Source organism: Sylvia atricapilla, chromosome 23 (assembly GCF_009819655.1).
Source record: "Sylvia atricapilla isolate bSylAtr1 chromosome 23, bSylAtr1.pri, whole genome shotgun sequence".
Taxonomy (NCBI): domain Eukaryota; kingdom Metazoa; phylum Chordata; class Aves; order Passeriformes; family Sylviidae; genus Sylvia; species Sylvia atricapilla.
Window position 1 is genome coordinate 4,739,540 of NC_089162.1, and position 20,718 is coordinate 4,760,257.

Genomic DNA, 20,718 nt, shown 5'->3' on the forward strand with positions numbered 1-20,718 from the left:
GGCTTACCATACGTCTCGGATCTACTCTCCTCAGAACTAGACTTTGTCTTCTTGGAGGAGCTATCTGCACAAGAGCAGGAGAAAAGGAGAGAGAGATATAGAAAATATGGAGACCAAACATGAGGAACAAAAACAAAAAATCATGAAAAAAACACAGATTTATCGGGTTAAATCGTGCAAAACACAAATAAGATGTGAACAAAACACAGGTGGAACGCTTGGAATAAGGGGTGAATGACACACGGAGACACAGGTAACAGCACACAGAATCTGTTACAGGACACAACCAAAGGAGTTCTCTGCAGGAACTACAGATAAACACCACTCCAAGCACGGGGACTCTGGCAAGGTTTCTCCCCAGAGCCAACAATCAGCCCAGGCACAGCAGTTTCAGCAGCCTGAATTCACCCCTTGAAAAGAGGAGGGTTTTCTGCAGGCTGCAGTGCACAGCTCCCCTGTCACAGCACGAGCACGGGGCCAGGGAGCAGCTCTCCACACTGCAGGGACTTTCTGCACACTGGGCTTACAGGATTCCTCAAGTTTGTTCCTGGAGAAATTAAATTCTCCTTCTACAAACTGAGTTCCCAGCCTGAGACCTCCCCCAGCACGAAATCATTTTACATTCCCTATCCCAAAGGACAAAGGAAAAGAAGATGAGCGCTACACCAGGTTTTTGGAGTTTTATTTTTTTCCCTTACAGGATGTTTTTAACTGGCATTTAAAGCCCATTTTCATTTATTTTGCATGCACTGGAAGGACTCGTGCAGCCAGTGGCAGGAACCATTACCAGGCTGGTCTATAAATCCACATCCTACAAACTGTGCCCCTCTTTCCTTCACCTCCCCTGAGCTGCCCAAGCCCCAGGGAAAAACCTGAATGCACAGAGAGGAAAAATGCACCTTTACACGGGGCCAGGAGGCTCAGACAGGAGCCTGGCAGCACTGGGCGAGTGTTTCAGACAGAACAAAAATCCTCTGTGCACCCTCATTTCTCCAATTTAACTAAAGTAAAAGCAGGCTAACTGAAAGTGGGATAGCAAATCCTTTAAAATGAGGCGTTTATCTTCAAACGAGTCACCTCGGGAAGCACAAAGTCACTTGGCAGGTGGCAGAGAGGGATCCAAATCGACTAAAAAGCAAAATAAAACCCCCCGAAATTAAAACCCCAGCAGGGAAACCCAGCCCTGGCTGAGCCAACCACATCTCCAGTTTCAGGCTTCCCTAAAGAACTCCTCACAGCTAATTACAGCCTTTGCCTCCTGACTTTGCTGGAAGTGGAAGTTGTTATAATTATTTACCGATACACTAATCCAGGTTGATTACGAGGGTGTTTAAAATCAAGCCCACATTCATTTCAGTGCCCACATTGCCTTTGCAGAACAACACAGCTCTGAAAACCACGTTAAAATCTTTTTTTTTTTTATTCTGCTTCTCAGTGCTTTTGTTTGGGGTTTTTTGGGGTTTTTTTTCTTTGAATTTTAGGATTTTACCTGTGGGATCGAAGTCGTGGGTGCTGCTGCAGCGTTCAACCTTCTGCTTCTTGTCTGCTGGAGACTCCCTGCTCAGAATGCTGCCGTGTCTGGGGCATAAAAAAACCAGAAAACCCTCACACAGAGTCCCCAGGAGCAGCCTGAGCACTCACACAACCCTCACCCAGCTCTGCCTGCTCACCACAAATTCAGATTAAAACACAGGCATTGAATTAGCTTCAAAAAAATTGATTCCCAGGCTGAATTCAAAGGGGAAAATGATCTGCCTTGCAATCTCTGGGAGTGGATCCAAGGTTCCAGGAGCAGTCCTGGTAACCTCCAGAATTGGTAACAGCAAGTGCATTCTCTTTATCACTCAGCATCAGCTCGTATTTTATCTTAAAAGCCAAATAAATTTAATGGGGGGAAAAAAAAAAGAAAAAAAAAACCAAACCCCAGCTGAAATCTGAACTCTCCCAGCAAACTTTAAATATCTCAGCATGGCAGAATTAAAGATTGAGAATATCCCCAGAGGGGAAGCACCTGTACATCCTGTACCAAGTGTCCCCTTCCTTCCCTCACCATCCCAAACCTCGGGCAAGGTGAGCCCCCAGCCACGTCACACAATGCAAATGGTCACCCCATGCCAAAATAAATCGATTTTTGGCACCTTATCCCCATCTGGATATCGATTTTCTCACATCTGTCCTGGGTACTACAAGCTGTGTTTGTGTATATATATATATATATATATATATTAAACTTTTAAAAGCATTCCCCTTGCAAAAACACACTGCAGCATCATTTACAATACAGATTTAAAAAAGCAAATTTCAGGAACTCACCTCGAAGGTTTTTTGAGAGGAAACCTAAAAAGAAAAAAAAAAGAAAAAAATAAATTTAAGAAACTTTTATCTTTCAATATTAGGTTTGATATCAACATTAGTGCTTAAACACAGTTATTTTACACTTCTGTGGTGCCTCCACAAAAAACAATCTCTGTTTTCATGGAACTCCATGAACTTGCCATCTTTGAGACAAAGTGCAACAAAGTTGAAATTAAATTACCTATTCCAAGTACTATTATACATACAGATAACAAAAGCAACAAATCCAATGCTGAAGGGAGGAAAATAAGTTTATTTGTATTTTTAAGTCAGGAAAACATGAGATTTTATGAATCCAGGATGTTTTTTTCCCCTTCAATTCCTGGCAGAACAAGGTGGGTGCCATCCAGCTCGAGGCACCAAAACTTCTATTCTCATAAAACACAATTATTTCCTTCTCAGACTTAAAAATCCAGCTCCATTCCTACTCGATTTCTGTTTTAAATCTTTATGCTGGAAGGAAAAACACACATTTAGAACGGTGTAAGGCAAGAACAGGTAACTTCAATCACTTTTAGTTCTAAATGAAGACTCTGCAGATGGTTTAGAGCTGATAATTTACCCACATATATATAAAAATGTATATTTTAATGCATTTTTTCCTATTTATATACATTTTGAGGAAGTGCTGGGCTGAAGGATTTGAAGAAATTCAAGCCCACACAGTTTGAACACCACAGAGGTTACTAGGACAACAAATTACCATTTATTTCTCAATTTTATTTTATGTTTTTAGCTTGAACAGAGCAGTTTGGTAACGACCAAAATTCCCAGGGTTAAGGAATGGGAACAACAGGAGAGGGACAAGGAGCAGCTCCAAAGTCAGGCTCAGGTAGAAGGAGGTTGGAATCTTCTCCCAGACGAGTGAAAGGATGAGAGGAAAGCCTCAGGCTGGACACCAGCAGGAATTTTTCCATGGAAAGGTGGTTAAATATTGCCAGGGGATGCTCAGGGAGTCCCCATCCCTGCAGGAGGTGACATTTCTGGGATCCTGAGCTCAGTGACAGCCCCATCCCAGAGCTGGTCCAACACACAAACCCAAACCATTCTCCCAGAGCTCCCCAGACCACCACAACCCAGATTCCAGCAAACTTGCACTAACATGGAACTCCAGCTCCTGAGGACACACTGGGCCAAGGGAAATGAAAATGCTGTCTGCCTGTTCCTGAAAATAATTACCCCACAGCAAGACACTCGCCATCTTTCAGATAACAGCAGCGAATTTGGCTGAAGTGCAGCAGCAAGCTTTCAAGTGAAGGGGGTAGATGGGGCCTGTGATTGCATAAACAGCAAAAAGTTCATTAATTGAAGGCAAGAGGTGGTAGTCCTCCTTCCTCCTGCCCCCCAAAAAGCTCTATTTTAATCTTAAAAGTCTGGGAAATCCACTCTGGTTCGAAGAAGAATCATCCTCTCCTCGTTCTGCTCTACCTCCAAAGCCGCATCTCTCTAACATCCCATCGTCCTATTTACAAATTTCAGCCAGTGAAGGAGGTGCAAGACAGCTTGAATCCCAAAGGAAAGCAAACAAAAGTCATCTCAGGCCAATCTAACCCTGCCTGAACCCTGAGCAGCCAACAGATGCAGCAGCAATCAAGTATTTCACTGAAAAGCAGAAAAGAGAAAAAAAAAAAAAAGGAATCCAGGGAAATACAGATGCTTAGGATGAATTACACTCTGCTGTTTTATCTGATGCATTTGAACTTCTGAGCTGCATAAAAAAAACCCTGCCATCACTGGGAAGTATTTTAATGAAGCTTTTTAGCGACAAACTTTATCATCCAGAGGCTCCTTTCAGCAGCCAGAACTGCAGGCTCTGCTCCTGCAGCACCAGGCAGAGTTTGGGGACAACACCAAGGGAGTTCAGTGTTGTTCCGTCACAAATGTCCTATTTTCCAGGTCCAGAAGTTGTTTAAAACCTTTTTGCTTATCATACCTAGGCTGGTGATTAATTATTCAGGAAGGAACTTTAAAGTTTTTGTAAATAAAGTGGCGCTGGAAACGCCGGAATTTTTTTCTGTGCTTTGACGTTACCGGTGAATATGAAATTCCTGTGGGGTGGGAGCCAAAAATCTCCTGTCCCTAATCCCCTGGTTTTCTGTGAGCTGTGCTCCCAGCTGGTACAAGGGGTCAGGAGTCAGCTGGCTCTGGAGAATCCTCCTGCCTGAAAAGGGACCCCAGCCCAGGGCTGAGCCCCCATCCCAGAGAGCTCCAGAGAACCTCGGCCACCCACCAGCATCCTGAGGTTCTGCTTGTCCCAGGGGAGCAGGGATGGGGAGCAGGGAGAGACTGGGGAGCAGGGACACAGTGGGAGCAGGGACGGGGAGCAGGGAGAGACTGGGGAGCAGGGACACAGTGGGAGCAGGGATAGGGAGCAGAGAGAGGATGGGGAGCAGGGATAGAGAGTAAGGACAGGATAAGGAGCAGGGATGGAGGCAGGGACAGGTTTGGAGCAGGAACAGGATGAGGAGTAGGGATGGAGAGCAGAGAGAGGATGGGGAGCAGGGACAGGGATAAGGATCAGGAGTGGAGAGCAGGAACAGGATAGGGAGCAGGCATGCAGGCAGGGACAGGATGGGAGCAGGGATGGGGAGCAGAGAGAGGATGAGGAGCAGGGATGGAGGCAGGGACAGGTTGGGAGCAAGGACAGGATGGGAGCAGGGATGGGGAGCAGGGATAGGGATGAGGATCAGGAATGGAGAGCAGGGACAGGATGGGAGCAGGGATGGAGGCAGGGACAGGTTGGGAGCAGAGACAGGATGGGAGCAGGGATGGAGGCTGCAGATGATCCCAGCAAAGCCTCTGGCTGCTGCACAACCACCACTGGCCAGCCCCTCCTGCCTTTCGTTTGCTCCACAGGTATTCCCTAAAATCACAGCAGGAAAGGGACGGGCTTTGCCCAGCCAGGCTGAAGGTGAAGCTCTCCAGCCCCCAAAAACCCTCCCCTCCTGGCTCTGAAATCATTCCTGGGCACCGAGTTATGGAACCACAGAGATTTTAGGGGGTTCAGCTGAGCTGAGGCTCCAGCCCTGCTCCTTGCTGGGAGCATTCAGCCCCACATTCCTCCCTTTTCCCACTTCCCTGCAGAACACCACCTGCGAGACATTCCTCATCTCCCAAACACTGTGCCACCACAGCAGGAAAAAAAAACCGGATAAAATCCAATCAAAGATCACAGAGGAGCTCCCGTGAGTTTTATCTGTGCTTCACTGCAACTGATCTGCACTCGGAAATAATCTTAAAATTCGAAAGCAGCCTCGAAAATCCCCTCTCTGCGTTACAGCACCCAGCACAACATAACTCAAATTAAAATATATTTCACCTCCTACTGTAAACAGCAGCAAGAAGGCAGAGCAGGGCGTGGTGAACAGCTGGAGCCTTAATTCCAAAAGGAGCTGGCAAGTTTAGGCTCCACGATAAAAACCCCGTAGACATTTTGTCTGATAACTGATGAACATCAGCACATTTTCAAACGAGTTGCTCCACTCTCCCAAATACCAGCGCCAATTAAAAGCCAAGTCAAGATTTTGTTTGTAAAATGCTGGGTCCGGAGTAATTTGAGTCATTTAAATGCATCAAGTGACTGAAAGTGTGTCTTCTTAGTCATGCTGCATTAGGAAAATCTATTTAAGTGAGGAAAATACACCTACAAGCAGTAACACCGTGGATTAAACGGCGTATTTCAGGTTAGCTCACACATATGCACCACCAGTGCCTAATAACCACCTTGAAGCCAAGCAGAAAAAAAGGTAATTTGAAGACTTAATGTGTCAAAAAAAAAAAAAAAAAACCAACCACGAGAGCAGGGGAGGATTCCCTGCTTCCAGCAGTACAAAGCATTCCATTCTAGCCCAGGAGGTTGAAAATATAGCTGACCATAAATAGCACAGCATCCAGATAACCATGCTGGGGTTTTTTTTTGTTGTATGGTTTTTTTTTTTTCCCTTCCCCTACTAAAATATTACCAGAATTCAAGTATCTGCTATCTCCAAAGCTGATCAAAGAGAAAAAAATATTTAGATTCAGACAAGGGCCTCAACCTTGGAAATATTTATCCATGGGCCTAACTTTAGTTCCTGCTCACATGCCTGAAATGAAACTTGTGTGTGTTTGCACCGTGCGAGGAGAAACGACTCCAACTTGTGCCCAGATGAGTAAGAAATGTTGTGAAACCCGTGCAGAAGAGAACAGCCAAAAACTGCTTGCTTGACAGAACTAATCTTTAATTAGGAGATGAACAGTTGCAATAGAAGCTGCTTCAGTGCTTTATTAGGTTCATTTAAATAAGATGTTGCTCGTTGTAGGAAAAAAAACCCCTCTGAATGAATGGTAGATTTCAAAGAAAAGCAGCCAACACAACTGATCGTGCCAAATTCGGCAGGAGAAACAGGCCAATCATTGGTCTTTTTTGACACATTCAGAAGAAGAGGAAAATCAAAGGTTATCTCAAAGTCCACCGCAGTAAAAACCCCAAACTCTGGCTTTTTAAAACCTCATCCTAATTCTGGAGGTTTCCACCAAGTCAGGAATCAATGAGAAGCCTTTGGCCACCACCAGCTCCATGGATTTTGGTGAAAAGTGATTTAAATTCACTTAGAATTCCAGAATGATTTGGGTTGGGAGGACCTTGGAGCTCATCCTGCCATGGGCAGGGACACCCCAGGCTGCTCCAAGCCCCATCCAGCCAGGCCCTGGACACTCCAGGGATGGGTGCTCAGGATTTGGGAATGCTGAGTGGGATTGTTCTCTCCTCTTGTTGATACATCCCCAAAGGGATCCTGGAAACACCAAAGTCTGTCCCTGGGTGACAGATAAAAAAATCACTGAACAATTCCAGGACTATTCCTAGTGCATCCAGCTCCTTTTCACACCTATTAAACTTCATTTTCAACACCCTGATTGGGCCTCACTGACAGCACTCAGTGAAATGATGCATTTTCTGTCGAAATCTGGGAGGTTTTAAGTGCCCTGAAAGCACAGTGACATAAACGCTGCTCTGCAAATAACTCCCAGAATTGCATCTTGGAGGAGACAGAACGAAAGAAAAACAAGGAAGGGAATTTGTTTTCCAGGGTTGCAGAGGCACAGATCCACCAGAGCAGGTTTTTTAAAGCCCTGACAAAGGTTTCAGGGCAGAGTGCTGACACCAAGCAGCACCAACACGACTTTTCCAGGGAGCTGGAGGCAGTTCTGTGTCCCAAGGAAAAGGGCACAGGGCACTGGGAGAGCCAGAGGAGCTGAGCAGGTACCAACTGACGGGCACATCCAGGGAAAACACGGATGCAGCAAGCAGGCAGCTCTGGGAAAACAGGAGAAAACACAGCCAGCAACTGCAGGAACCACATCAACCAGCCTGGGACAGCCCTGCTCCAACACAGCCAGTCCATTCACACCCATTCCATCCTCAGCATCAACCTCCAGCAAGAGCAGCTTTCTGCTGGATCATCTTTTCCACGGATCAAAGCACAGAAGCTCAGGAAACCACTGAGGTTTTCGCCTAAATTAAAAAAAACAAACCCAAGACTCGTTGCACAGTGGGGCAGGGAACCAGGGACCCCAATGAGGAGGATTCCTGGGGGCTGTCAGAGCCTGGGGATGGATTTTAGGGACTTGCAGGGAGGCAGGAGGGAAGGAGACCCGTGTTATTTTGGTGGGAGGCCGAGGCAGGCAGCACAGCTGACACAGTGACTCATGGAGGAATCCTCCCTGGCATTATTAACCTTGCCCTGCTGACGGCTCCAGGACAGGAGTCGCTGCCTTCAGAGAAGGAAATTTAGTGCCAAACCCCCCCGAACATCCCCAGCAGCCTCAGTGCTGCATTTGCCTTCATAAAGCATCAGCAAATGCCTCCCACTCGATATTATATCATTTTTCAGGCCACTAATGTCCCTACCCATAACCAAAACAGGCCATTCAATTTTCCTTTGAGGAGAGAAAACGCAGAGTAGCCAGCAGAGCCCATCAGCATATTTCCTGATGGATCAGGGGATGGATCAATGCAAGGGACTGGTGCTATGGCAACCAACGTGCTGAGCCAACCACTTAAACTAGGTTAAGATGAATTTGATAAAAATCAAAGTCTGGAAGGCTGGTGAGTTCCATCTGTAAGATGGGGAGGGTCAGGGCTCCAAGAGGGAGGTATTTCTACAGGGAAAGGGAATTCTGCTGGTGTCTTGCCTTCACAGGATGCTTCCTTTTGGAGCTTCAAAGAATTAAAATATCTATACACAGATTTCTCTTTCGTCCTTGTGGTTGGCTCTGGGTGAGGGCTTCACCCAGAGGGGTGAAGAGAAGGTGGCAGCAGGAGAAGGGAGCAAGAAAAGAGGCAAAAAAAGAAACCGGCTTAAAATTATGAAAGGCAAACAGAACGCGAAGATAAATCCTCTCCATAAAACAAACAGCGAGAATCTGGAGACTTGCCTCCACACATGGAATTTCCTGATGCTACAGGAATGTATCACCACACTCTGCGCTGTAAAAACGACGAGCAGGCTGCTCTGAGTTTACTACAGCCAGCTGCAGCTCTTTCCTCAGTGTCCTTCTCTGTAAAACCCCGAGAGGGGAAAGGTTTTCCAGCCTCCCTGTGAACAGCAACATCGGGAAAAGGAAGAAGAAAAAGCATCTCCAGAGAGGTTTCACCCACAGTTCAGTCATTCAAGCCCCAACCCAAGCAAGCGCCTCAGCTTTTTTTCCATGACACAAGCACTTGGATTTTTCCAAGAGCTGATGTCAGGGCTTTTCATGGAGAAAGAGCTGCATTTACCGGGCAGGCAAGGAAGGAGGGCTTCCCCAGCAGCCACTCTCAATGTGCCCTTTGTGCTGCTCCACCGCTCCGGCCAGGACCCTGCAAGAACTTTGAGTCCCCGCAGAAACTCTCCAAAGGGGAGGGCACAGAGACATTTTTTTTTTTTTTTTCAGCAGCCAGAGCTGTTCTTCCACTCCTGACTGACTTCCAAGGCTTCAGGAGCAGCAGCAGCTTTTCCCTCTGCAGGCCCTGAAGTTGTCACACAAGGGTCATTTATTGTTTAATATCCCCACAACTGGGGGATATCAGACGACTGGGGGTGGAAGCAACAAAACAAATGAAAACTGGGGAGGGGGAACTGCAGGGAACATAAATAAACCAGGTTGCTCATGTTTCCTTAATGCTGCCTTTAGATTCAGCCCAAAAAAGCAAGAATTGAGTACTAGGGATAAAGTTTGGCCACTGAATGTAGCTCAGAGCAAGAACAAACCCAGCTCAGAAATTGGTGGGGAAAACAGAGGTTGCCAAATCCCAGGCAATTTCCTACTGGTTTCCCAACGTGACTGGTTACAAATTACTGAATCTCTCCGTTTTCACCTCTGGGAAAGAAAAAAAAAAATAAAATTACAGCTTCAAAACGGACAAAATTAAACACCACAAACGCTGCAAGAGGCCCAAGTGCTTTGCTAAAAAGACTTCCAGCAAATGGTCTCATCATAAAAATTCACACAAAACGAGCGCACGGCAGAAAAGAAACATTCAGGATTTGTTCCTTTGCAAGCTTTTGCTGCATGATCCATTTTACACGAGTGACCAGGTACAGGAGAAAGGTCAAGCTTGTGATTTCAGAAGTTATAACCCAGTTTTCTCACTCATTTATTTATTTTGAAGTAGGCCATAGACAAATATTGCCAGGCCTGGAGAGCTGAAGCTTCCCTGAAGGAAGAAAAAGCTGAAATATGCAGTTTGGCCATACCAGAACAGCCCCAAAATATCCAATTGTCTCCATGTTTTCACATCATCTTTGCATCCTGAGCTTTTGCTGCTTGGAAGAGGGGAAGGAAGAGGGGTAGAACACGTTTGTTGTGATTCATTCCTCCAGCTTTCACTTCTGAAAAATCCCTTTAAACCCCTTTGCCCACAGCCTGAAAGAATCCAACCAAGCACCGGCGTTTCTTGCGCAGACAGGGCGTGGAGTCCAAATTAACCTGCCCTCCCTAAACTGCAGCTAATTACAGGGAAATGAAATGTTTGCTTTGCTTGCCAATAATTGCAACGCAGAGCTGGGCTCGGTGGCAGCTCCTCCTCCACGGCGTCTGCAGCAGCTCTCCACTCAACTGCCCCCCCAAAAAAACCAAAAAAATCAAAGCAAAAAGACAATTTTATTTTCCTAAGCGGACCAGAGAGATCCCAAAGCTGTGGAGAGCCACGGGATTTGCTTTCACCTGACACACACAGACACAAACACGCCCAGGGCTGGGATCACTGGTGCTGCCCCAGCGTGGGGAGCAGCTTTTGCATTTCATTAGGCACCAAGCCTAGTTCCTTATTAATGCCATACCCAGCTTGTGGTTGTTATGAACCAGCAACGAGCCTGGTGTGGAAACAGTCCTTAAAAACAGCAAAAGACAGCAATTAGAAAGGGAGGAGAGAAAAAAAAAAAAAATAAAACAACAACAGCAAAAAGAAATCAACCCCAACAGTCAGCGCATGTAACACAACTGGAAATGTAGCTTTCAAAACAGCGTAACGCTGCCTCCAATTAGGCAGCTTTAAGTTTTGCAAATATATGTACAAGGTTCAGAGGCACAGAGGAGTATTTGGCCCAGAGTTCACATTTCTGCAGAGTGAGTGCAGTTGCCTGGCACAGGAGCAGCACACCTCCACGGCCTGGAACTACTGACAGTGTCCTAAAGAACCTGCAACAGGACATTTGTTATTCCTCCTGTGCGTCTTTCTAAAGAGGTTTTAAAGAAGTGACAAGGTGGTTTTGTGCTCCTCAGCATCATCAGCTTTGCCTGGTTCAATGTGTCACCGGCTGGGAGAATTGGGATGGTTCTGGAGAAGAAAAGGTTTTGGGGTGACCTCGTGGTGGCATTCCTGGAGCTGCAGGAAAGATGGAGAGAGACTCTTCACAAGGGCTGGGGGGATAGGGCAAGGGGAATGGCTTCAAACGGACAGAGAGCAGGGTCAGAGGGGATGTTAGGAAGGAATTGTTCCCTGGGAGGATGCCCAGAGCAGCTGTGGCTGCCCCTGGATCCCTGGGAGTGTCCAAGGCCAGGCTGGAGCACCCTGGGATAACGGAAGGAGTCCTTGCCCATGGCACTGGGTATCTTCAGAGTCCCTTCCAACCCAAACCATGCTGGAATTCTGTGATTTCCCCTGCCACAGACGTCACTACGACCTGACAACGTCAGCACCAGAGCTCAGCTCACCTTCCCCCATGGATTCCCACCTTCCAAAGGTATCATCACTTTGTCTGACCTACTGCACAACCCCAAAGTTTCCTTAAGTTATTCCTGTGACAAATGACTCAGCAGGCACCTTGCCTTAATTTAAATTTCCCTTCAGCCCTCCTTAGGTTGTTTTAAAGGTTTACTGCTCTGGAAATGTAAACCAAGACTTGCCTGCTCATAGAACCAGCAGTTTCTGAGTTCAAAGCCAAAAGCTCAACCCAAAAGCACTTCCAGCCCTGCTTTCCCTTCTCCCACTCAGTGAGGAACCTTTGGCCAAATGACACCCATTCTGCATGGGATGTGCAGACAGCATCCACCCCTCTGACCTCTGCAAAGCTTCCAAACATTTCCCAGCTGCCATAAACTAATTCACAGTTAATATGTCTAAAACCACCCAAAGGCAAAGTGCTCCCAGGGGCTTAATTTACACCGAGGGAAAAAAAATTGGATCCACGATTTTACAAAGGAAAGCTGCAGCACGGAGAGAAGCAAGAAATCATTACCACAGCCTTGCTTAACCTGTACAGTGTATTTTTAGCTCTCAGCCCTTCACAGTGAATTCTGCTCAAGTTTTCCTCCTGTAGACACAAACGACTGGAGCCTAAATTCCAAGTATGCAATGAAATAAGCATTTCACCTTGCTCCCACACCTCCCAGCAGGGTTTGTGGCCCAGCACTGGCTCAGATTTGAGAAGCATCCACAGAAAGTTCCTCCACCGAACATCGCATTTTCCCAAAAAAAGAAAAATGTGATGTCAGCTGAGCTATAAAGAGATTAGCAGTGCTGTGTCCTGGGGTTGGAGCTATCTCAGTTGTTTAAACGGCCTCAGAAAAAAGAAAGAGGCTTCTGGGATGTGCAAACCAATGATTTCTGCCCCGAAATGCTGCTCTGGCCCATAAAACACAAGAGGGAAGATGCACATAGCACACATTGCACGAGGAGGGGGAAAAAATGTACACAGGCATCTGTGGCATGCTTTTACTCCTTCCCATCTCATCTCCCCTCCATCCAAAGTACAGCAAAAACCCAGGAGGAGCAATGGGAAGGACTGGAGCAGAACACAGGATTGGGATTTCTCAGCGACGTCAAGCCCCGCTTCTCCCAATGTAAAATGGAAGATAAAAATCCAGGAGTGAAGCTCCTTGTGAAATGGCTCAAGATCCTGAGAACAGCCTGTGAGTCAAACCCAGAGCTATTAATAGGCCTCTGGATGTGTTTGTATTAGTGTTTGCCTCTTGGGACTCGTAAAATAAATAAAAATACGAGCAAAAGGGGAAAGAAAAAATAAAAAAAAAAAAAAACCCAACACATATTTACTCAGGAAAGCTCCCAGCTGCTAAAAGGTGACTGCAGCAAATTCCCCAAGATATGTGGAAGGAGTATGGATAATAATAATAATAATAATAATAATAATAATGATAATAATGAGATAACCAAGGCAGCAGAAACAGCAACACCAGATTGGAGTTGTTTCCCCACTGGGTTCAGTGACACCTTCAGCTCTTGGTGCCTCCCCCTCATCAGGCACGACGATGATGATGATGATGATGACGATGATGATGATGATGATGAGAACTGCCAGCCCTCACTGGCTGCATTTGTATTTCTATTTATATTAAAACAACAACAACAACAACAAATCCCCCCAGCATCTCACAGCCTTTCTGCACCACAACCTGGTACATCGGTACAAAACTGCATTTTCTCTCAGTGCTGATGGCTGTCACTGTAGCAACACTGCCTCCAATCTGTCCACACCGTCACTGGGCCTGATACAATTGAAATTTTAGAAGGGCTTTACCATAAAATAAAAACGATAAAGACAAACAAGATCGGTGAAAAACGCATTCGGAAAAATAAACCCCACCCCAAAAGACTCAAGAGATGGTTGCCTGAGTAGCAACAGCTAATTTAACATCAACATGCATAAAATATCAGCTTATCAAAAATCACATTCCCTGTGGCTGGTGAGGAAGGTCTGGTATGGAATTACTGAGAAATGGAAAGAAGGGAGTGCTGCCAGCATCTACATCTAAAAGCATCTTTCCAGGCTGTCAAAACCTTTGTTCTTGAGCTCAGACACCAAGACACAGATTTTTCACAGCAAACACGTTAAACTGGCCATTTTCACAACGAAAACACAAAGGAGTAACTCAGGTTCACATAGCAGCTGTTAAAAGAGAAAAGGAAAAAAAAAATAAAATAAAGGAGACAAACCTCCGCTCCCACCCTTTTTTCCAGTAGATATTATTAAAGGAAAAAAAAAAAAACAACCTTTCTGTCTGCTCTGCATCCAAGGAAGGTGTTCCTGGCTCAGGGAATCGGAACAAAGGCTGGGCATTACCTGTTCCCAAAGTCAGCTGAGCGGGGCCATCCCAAAGGCCCATCCCAGGGGCAGCAGCCGGATCCCAAATCCTCCTTTGGGCGGCTTCCCGGGGATTCCGGGCACCTCCTGGGGAGGAATGTGCCTGATGGTTCCCTGAGCACTCCGGGGAAGGAAGAAACTCCACCTCTTCTCTCCCACCTCCTCCCAGCAGCATCCAGCCACAGCAACAGGGAAAGAGGGGAGAGAGAGAGCTGGGGTTTTAAAATTCAGCATTTCCACCTGTCCTGGGGCAAGGGGAGGGCAGAAAAACGTGTATCTGTATTTGTGTATTCATATATATATATATTTATGGGTGTGGGGCGGATGGGTGTGTTTGTTCTGTGCTCATCTATAGGCACGGGGGTAAATATATAAATAGAAATGTGAAAACATTTATATAACTATAAATATTTATATAATCTATAAATTATTTTGCACATAATATAGAAAATCGTCTTCTATAATAGATAAATTATTTTATATAATATATAAGTTATTAATACATAAAAATTATATTAAAATTATATAAACGGATGAAGTATCTATAGATTATTTATATAAAATGTATATGAATAATTTATATATAATATATACATTTGTAAAGTATATATGTCATTTCTATAAAATATATATGTAAATTACACATATAACATAGATATGTTTATAAAGTATACATATTATTTCTATAAAATATATATGTAAATTATATATTATATATATGTAAATTATATATATATTTATATATACATTTATAAAGAATCTAAATTATTTCTGTAAAATATAAATGTAAATTATCTCTATCATATAAAAATATAGAGAAAGTATATCAATTATATAAATAGTTATAATTTTATTTTAAGAAAAATAAAAATTTATCATTATATATATATATATATATATATATATAATTTTGTATGAAATTTTATATATATATATAAAAATATATCTTTTTGTGTGCATTCCCTCCCTGCAAGCCCAAGGCTGACCCGAGCATCACGAGGCACAGAACAAAGGCTTGGCAGAGGGCACGGAGCTTTTCCCCTCAATCCACTGCCAGCCTTCCCCAGGGTCACACCGGCCTTTTCCCCGGGCCTTCTACAACCTGTGGCACCTGGAAAACACAATTCTGGATCATTCCAGGAACGGGGAGGCAGGAATGAAAAAGGAGCACGAGGCAGTGCCCCCCTGTGCCGCGCACAGAAGCAAACTCAGAGGTCAAACCAGGGGTTCCGAGCTTCCCCCAGCGGTGACGCCCCAAGGGAAGGATTGCAGGGTGAAGGGGCTGTTTTCTTTTTCTGCCCCAATAACCTAATGAAGTTTGGGAGCGCTGCTGGCTGGGAGAGAAATTTCTTCACGCTACACTGTCCGTTTGTGTTTGATTAATGTAAATCTTCCCGGGGGCTCGGCCAAACTGCCACGTCCAGACAGAGCAGGCAAAAACCAACATCTCTATTTTAGTCCTTGCCATAAAGGCCAGAGAACTCCACCAAACTCACGCTGCTGGGGAGTTGACATGAATTATCCTACTCCTCATTAAATCCCAATTTTTTTTTTTCCTCCCCTTCCCAAACCACGAGGCCTGTTAAAAAAAAAAAATGAAACTACAGCAAACCACTTTAATATATTAATAAGAGTTCTTTTTTTTTTCCTTTTTGCATTTCCTCAGTTCTCATGAGCACATTTTTTTAGATGATGCTGGTACCAAGCATCATCTCCAAGCCACAACTGCAGCAAGGCTGCAATTACCCCCAAGACAGCAAGCCAAAGAAATCAACTCCTACCCCTCCATCTCCCTGCTCCATGCAATCATTCCCCAGGCAGAACTTGTATTTTCCATGCTTCTCCCTCTTCCAGTGGCAGGCATTATCATTTTTCAAATAGCAGAGGGCTCCATCTCATTGGTCCCCTATTTGGAAACGTTTGCCCCAGCTCCTCAATTTTCTAGGAATTCTACAAATCAAGGAAATGTCATCTCTCCAAAAGGAAAAGGGAAGCAGAGGGAAGGATTCAGGCAGGCCAGGATCAGCTCAGATCCTCAAAAGGATCCTGTCAATCCTTGGGGAGAACAAGGGGGAAAAAAAAATCATCAATATTGGGTTTTTTTAACCCATGTGGAATGGCAGAGTGAAGGAAACCAGGGGAAAAGGGGCTGCAGATGCAGTTTGTTCGTGCCTGAGTGAGAATCACATGCACCAAACAGCCTCTGCTGAGGGTGTCAAAACACAGATATTTTTAAACTTGGGTTACAGTCTAAAAATCAAACATTTCCACTTTTTTTTTTTTCTTTTTTTTTTTTTTTTTTTTTTTTCTCCCTAATGCTCTTCATCATCAAGCGAAACACAGATGGGACAATCTGACAGACCAATAAACCGTAATTTACTAAATGATATTTTGGGTAAAAAAATTGATAATTCCCATTTCTTTCGCTGTACAGAGCAAATTCACATTTCCCAGCTGCTTGCCTCAGTCTACCCTTAGCACCAATTCAAGGCTGCAGGTTGCTTTACTATCACAAAAATACATAAAACATTATAGAGTACTATGTATTATCTTAATATATTGCGTGTATTTTATATATTTATGCCTTTTACATATTTATGTCTTTTATGCATGTATTTGTATGCGTATATATATTAAATATTCTTGCAGAAAAAACCCCTCAAATTCATCCATTTTAAATTTTCATGCAAAATATTTAACTTGGAGCCATTAAAGTCAGTGAGGAGGAACCAGGAATACAAAAGGAATATGCTTCAAGGCTTTGAACTCAGAAGGGACATTTTCAGTGCCCTGAAACAGAACAATTCTGTTACTGGCACGAGCACTTGGGACAAGAAATGCATTTGTACCATAAAACAAGCTTAAAAGGGTCAGAAATGGATATTGCAGCTTCTCTTTGTTGTAAAGAAGTCAAACCGACTTTGAAGAATCCAAATGAAATTTCAGTCTATCAGGAAAAACAGTTAGTATAAAAAAAAAAAAAAAGGGACTTGAGGCACAGTCATGTAAGACAACTCCTGTCTGCAATTTTTTTTTTGTCTTATGGAAATAATCAACTTTAAAAAAAAACAAACCCATAGAACTAATTTTTATTTCTATTTTCTCTGCAGTTTTTGGGAGAAAGCAACACAATACATCCCTTTCAAGTGCAAACCAACGCAGCTGCCAGGAAACAGTGTAAAAACAAGAGAGGTTCAGGAATGGAAGCTTCTATCTTGCTTCCTACTCTGATTTCCCAGATTTCCTTCCCCCAGAACGCTCAGTCACAGGACAGAATAAGAAAACAATTTGGAGGAGGGGAACAAAAAAAAAAATGACCATAAAAAGCAAGAAAGTCTGATGCAATCAGGTTTTTAGGAGAAATCAGAGATAGCCAAGAAGGGGTGAGGACTGGAAATGGAATAGCAGTGTTTTAAATCCAAGGGGATTTTTACAGTCCTGGACAAGAGCAGGGAAGGAGGATAAGGAAAAAACAAAATATGTAAAAAAATACATAATTAAACAAGAAATCTACAAACATGGGAAAGATGGGGTAGGAATAAGTAGTGAACAACTCATTTAAAGAGTTGTCTTCGCCTATTTCAAATAAAAAATAATAAAATACATGAAAATTAAGTTAAACAAGTGCCTCTAAATCATCACACAAGTCCCAAGCCTGAACATCCCAGAATTTTTCACTTTCCAGAATTTTGGCATCTCTGTGCTCCATCCCTCTTTGCACAGACCATCAATAATGATCCTCAATATTTCGTATTGATGAAGGACCTCGTTAATTCTTGCCCAGCTCCTGTCCCTTGCTGAAATCCCAGCTCTGGGAAATACTGACACAGAATTTCCAGACCTTTACCCCAGCCAGGAGCCAGGCCTGGGAAAAGCTGAGACTTCCCAGAGCTCCCCGAGGAACAGAGCCCAGGGCCCTGCGGAAAGAATCCTGGAGAGCTCAGTATCCCTCCCTGGGAGAGCCCCAGGGAACACCCCAAAAACTCAGCATCCAGGATGGGGGAAGACCCTTCAGGCTGGATCCTTGGGAGGGTCCAAAGCCACTCTGGAGAAACCTGGGATAGTGGAAGGTGTCCCTGTCTAGAGTGTTTTATTTTCTTTTTTCTCTGCCAGAGTCAGGATTAAATGCTAGAAATGGTATTTCTTGGTCAGACTCAGGCGTTTATTAATTCTTATCTGTATTACAAACCATGAATTGTACAGCACATCAAGCTGACAAACCCCTACTTCCCTCTCTACAAGGCCTTTAAACAATAAAATGCCCAATTATGAAATGACACCTAAATTATTTTTACTTTTAACCCAATCACCAACCACCCCTGGCCCACAATGTGGATTTTTCTACCCAATTACAAAACCCCACCCAGACCATGGAGAAGGTGAAAAAGGACTCAAGCTCTGCCTTAAATCCTCCATCTTGCTTTATATCTATATTACTGATTTTTAACCCTGAAACTCTCAGTTTTGCCCCCTGTGCTATCCCACACTCCTATCCAAACCCCACACCCACAATCCCAGGGCTGACACTCAATTTTGGGAGCCTTTTCCATAGCTTCAGGTCACTGCAGTGTTTGCCTGGGGGTCAGTGAGCACAGAAAACCTGGAATTCTCAGTGCCCAGGGCTCCAGCACCTGCCCAGGGGACAAAATCACCTCCAAGGTGCCTCCAAACCCAACCCACTCTGAGATTCTGTTCTGTGATATTTGGGGCTCAGCTGGAGAGGCCAAACCTCACTCCCAATTTTTGGGAAGTTCAAAGCAGCACGGATGAAAACAATCTGTTCTTGACAAAGAATTCCATACAGACATCACCAGGATATGGGATAGATGCATTTTTGAGCAGTGAATCCCTAACATTATAACACATCAATATTTTATCAATAACTATTTTATCAATAACTATTTTAACAATAACTATTTTATCAATAAGCAATAAATAGATAATAAGTAATAGTAAATAAATTACAATAAATAAATGAAAATACACAATGAACATACTTTAATCAATAAATAAAAAGCTTGCCAACGCATTTTATTAGCCCCAAAAATTATCAGTGAGGGAATGGCTGCCCAGTTCCCCCATCAGAATATCCAATACTCCACAGAGCTTTTTATTAGCCCTGACCCTCATTCTCTCCCTTTTCTTTGGGCTCAGAATGTTCATTTCTCCTATTTTATGTCAAGGAACAAAACCCATCTCCCACACATCCGAAATAAACAGGAACTAGCAGAAGACTGCTGTGGTTGTTGTTTTTGGGGTTTTTTTTAAGAGAATGTATAAATATAAACGCACAGCCAAGAAGAAATGTGAGAAATGTGCTATATTTCAGCAAGGACTCAGAGTCCACTCAGTGACCTGCACCTTTCAGACACATCTGAGGAACACCTGAGTGTTTCCAAGCACGAAAATCACAGTCTGCTCTGTCAGAACATCCCCCAGAAAGTCATAAAGGTGTTACAGGCACAGAACTGCACTTTAACCAAGAGTGGGGAATTTTACATTTTCTTTTCTCCATCAAAAAAAAAAAAGTCTGTGTGTTGTCTCAAAACCATTTACTGCTCTCAGGCACGCACAAAAGGACTAAGACATACGTTTTATGGAAAGCAGGAAACAACCTGATGAAGAACCAGGTTAATATTTCATTGGAGGATCTGCTGGGTTCCAGCAGAGGCAGTGGAAGGTGAAGGAAGACACAGCAGCTTCCTCTCAGCAATTCCTGCAGGTCAGAGGAGACAACTCCAGGACGGCTCAGAGCAGATCAAACAATCATTTTCCAAACCCATTTCTTCACACGGACAAACCCTTCATTACTTCAGCTCCTTCAATTACTGAAAAAACAGACAACTGAGGTACAGAAACAGGAAATTGTTTTTGCAGTAAAAAAAGGAGAGCAACAATTGAAGCGGGAGCACTGTCCAGATCAGCCAGTCTGCCCAACATCAGAACCACAATTCCTTTTTTTAAAAACCAAGTGACAGAAGGCTGCAGCACCTTGTGATGTACAGAAAATATCACAGATATTCAGCTTATTTGGGGAGGCAATGCACATGCCAGAATTCCTGCAAACTTTCCATTCTCAGGGCATTTTGCTATGTAAGAGTTAAGCAGAGGGTTTTTTAGGATGGAGATGAGAATGCCTTAAGAAAAACCCTCAATTTTTCACGTACAATCCTGGGTTGTAGCAGTCACTGAGTGAAACCTGAGGACAGCATCTGCACCATGCCAGGGAAAACTCAAATTAAAGCTGGCACAGAAGAAATTAAAGATCAAATCACCTGCAGAAGTATTACCCACAAAGGAAAAAGCAACAGTGACTTAGGGGAGAAATGGATAAAGCGAGCGGGTGGGAAAATCAACTTTACTGCTGGAGATCCAACTCAATTTATTATTGAGGATGATTCACCACCCAAATCCTGTGCTCTGGACAAAACCCACCTCCTGGGCTGCAGGCAGCTGAGCAAAAAGCCCAGATCAGCACAAGTCAGGATTAGAGTGGCAACCCAGTTTGGAGTCAATCATTACAAGGCTGAACCACAGCTGCCTGCTCTTAATGCACGGCTGCATTAACCCTCAGCAAAGGGCTTGAAAATCAGCCAAAAAAAAAAAATAATAATAAGAGAACCCTGAATCATTAAAAACTTTCAGCACAAAATTTTAACTCTGTGTGTTGGCTGCTAATAGATATTAGTGGAGTGATGGAAGCCAAGGAAAGAATTGCAGAAAATTATCATTTTCGACTGTGTCACACAACAAGCAGCTGAATGGTTTCCACAGACAGCAATTAAAATAAGAAAGTTCT

General features: G+C 44.0%; 1 protein-coding gene across 4 annotated transcripts in view; it reads right to left on the reverse strand.

Moving 5' to 3' along the window:
• Nucleotides 1-20,718, reverse strand: part of ARHGEF12 (Rho guanine nucleotide exchange factor 12) — a 75,125-nt gene that overhangs the window by 40,845 nt on the left and 13,562 nt on the right. For 2 of the 4 annotated variants that reach the window (XM_066334699.1, XM_066334702.1), the window contains exons 2-4: nucleotides 2,314-2,337; nucleotides 1,490-1,578; nucleotides 8-64 (exon numbers count right to left, since the gene is read on the reverse strand). In XM_066334699.1, coding sequence (XP_066190796.1) covers nucleotides 8-64; nucleotides 1,490-1,578; nucleotides 2,314-2,337 — 170 coding nt within the window. The remainder of the gene's footprint in view (nucleotides 1-7; nucleotides 65-1,489; nucleotides 1,579-2,313; nucleotides 2,338-20,718) is intronic. The other 2 variants (XM_066334700.1, XM_066334703.1) reach the window with 1 other exon arrangement.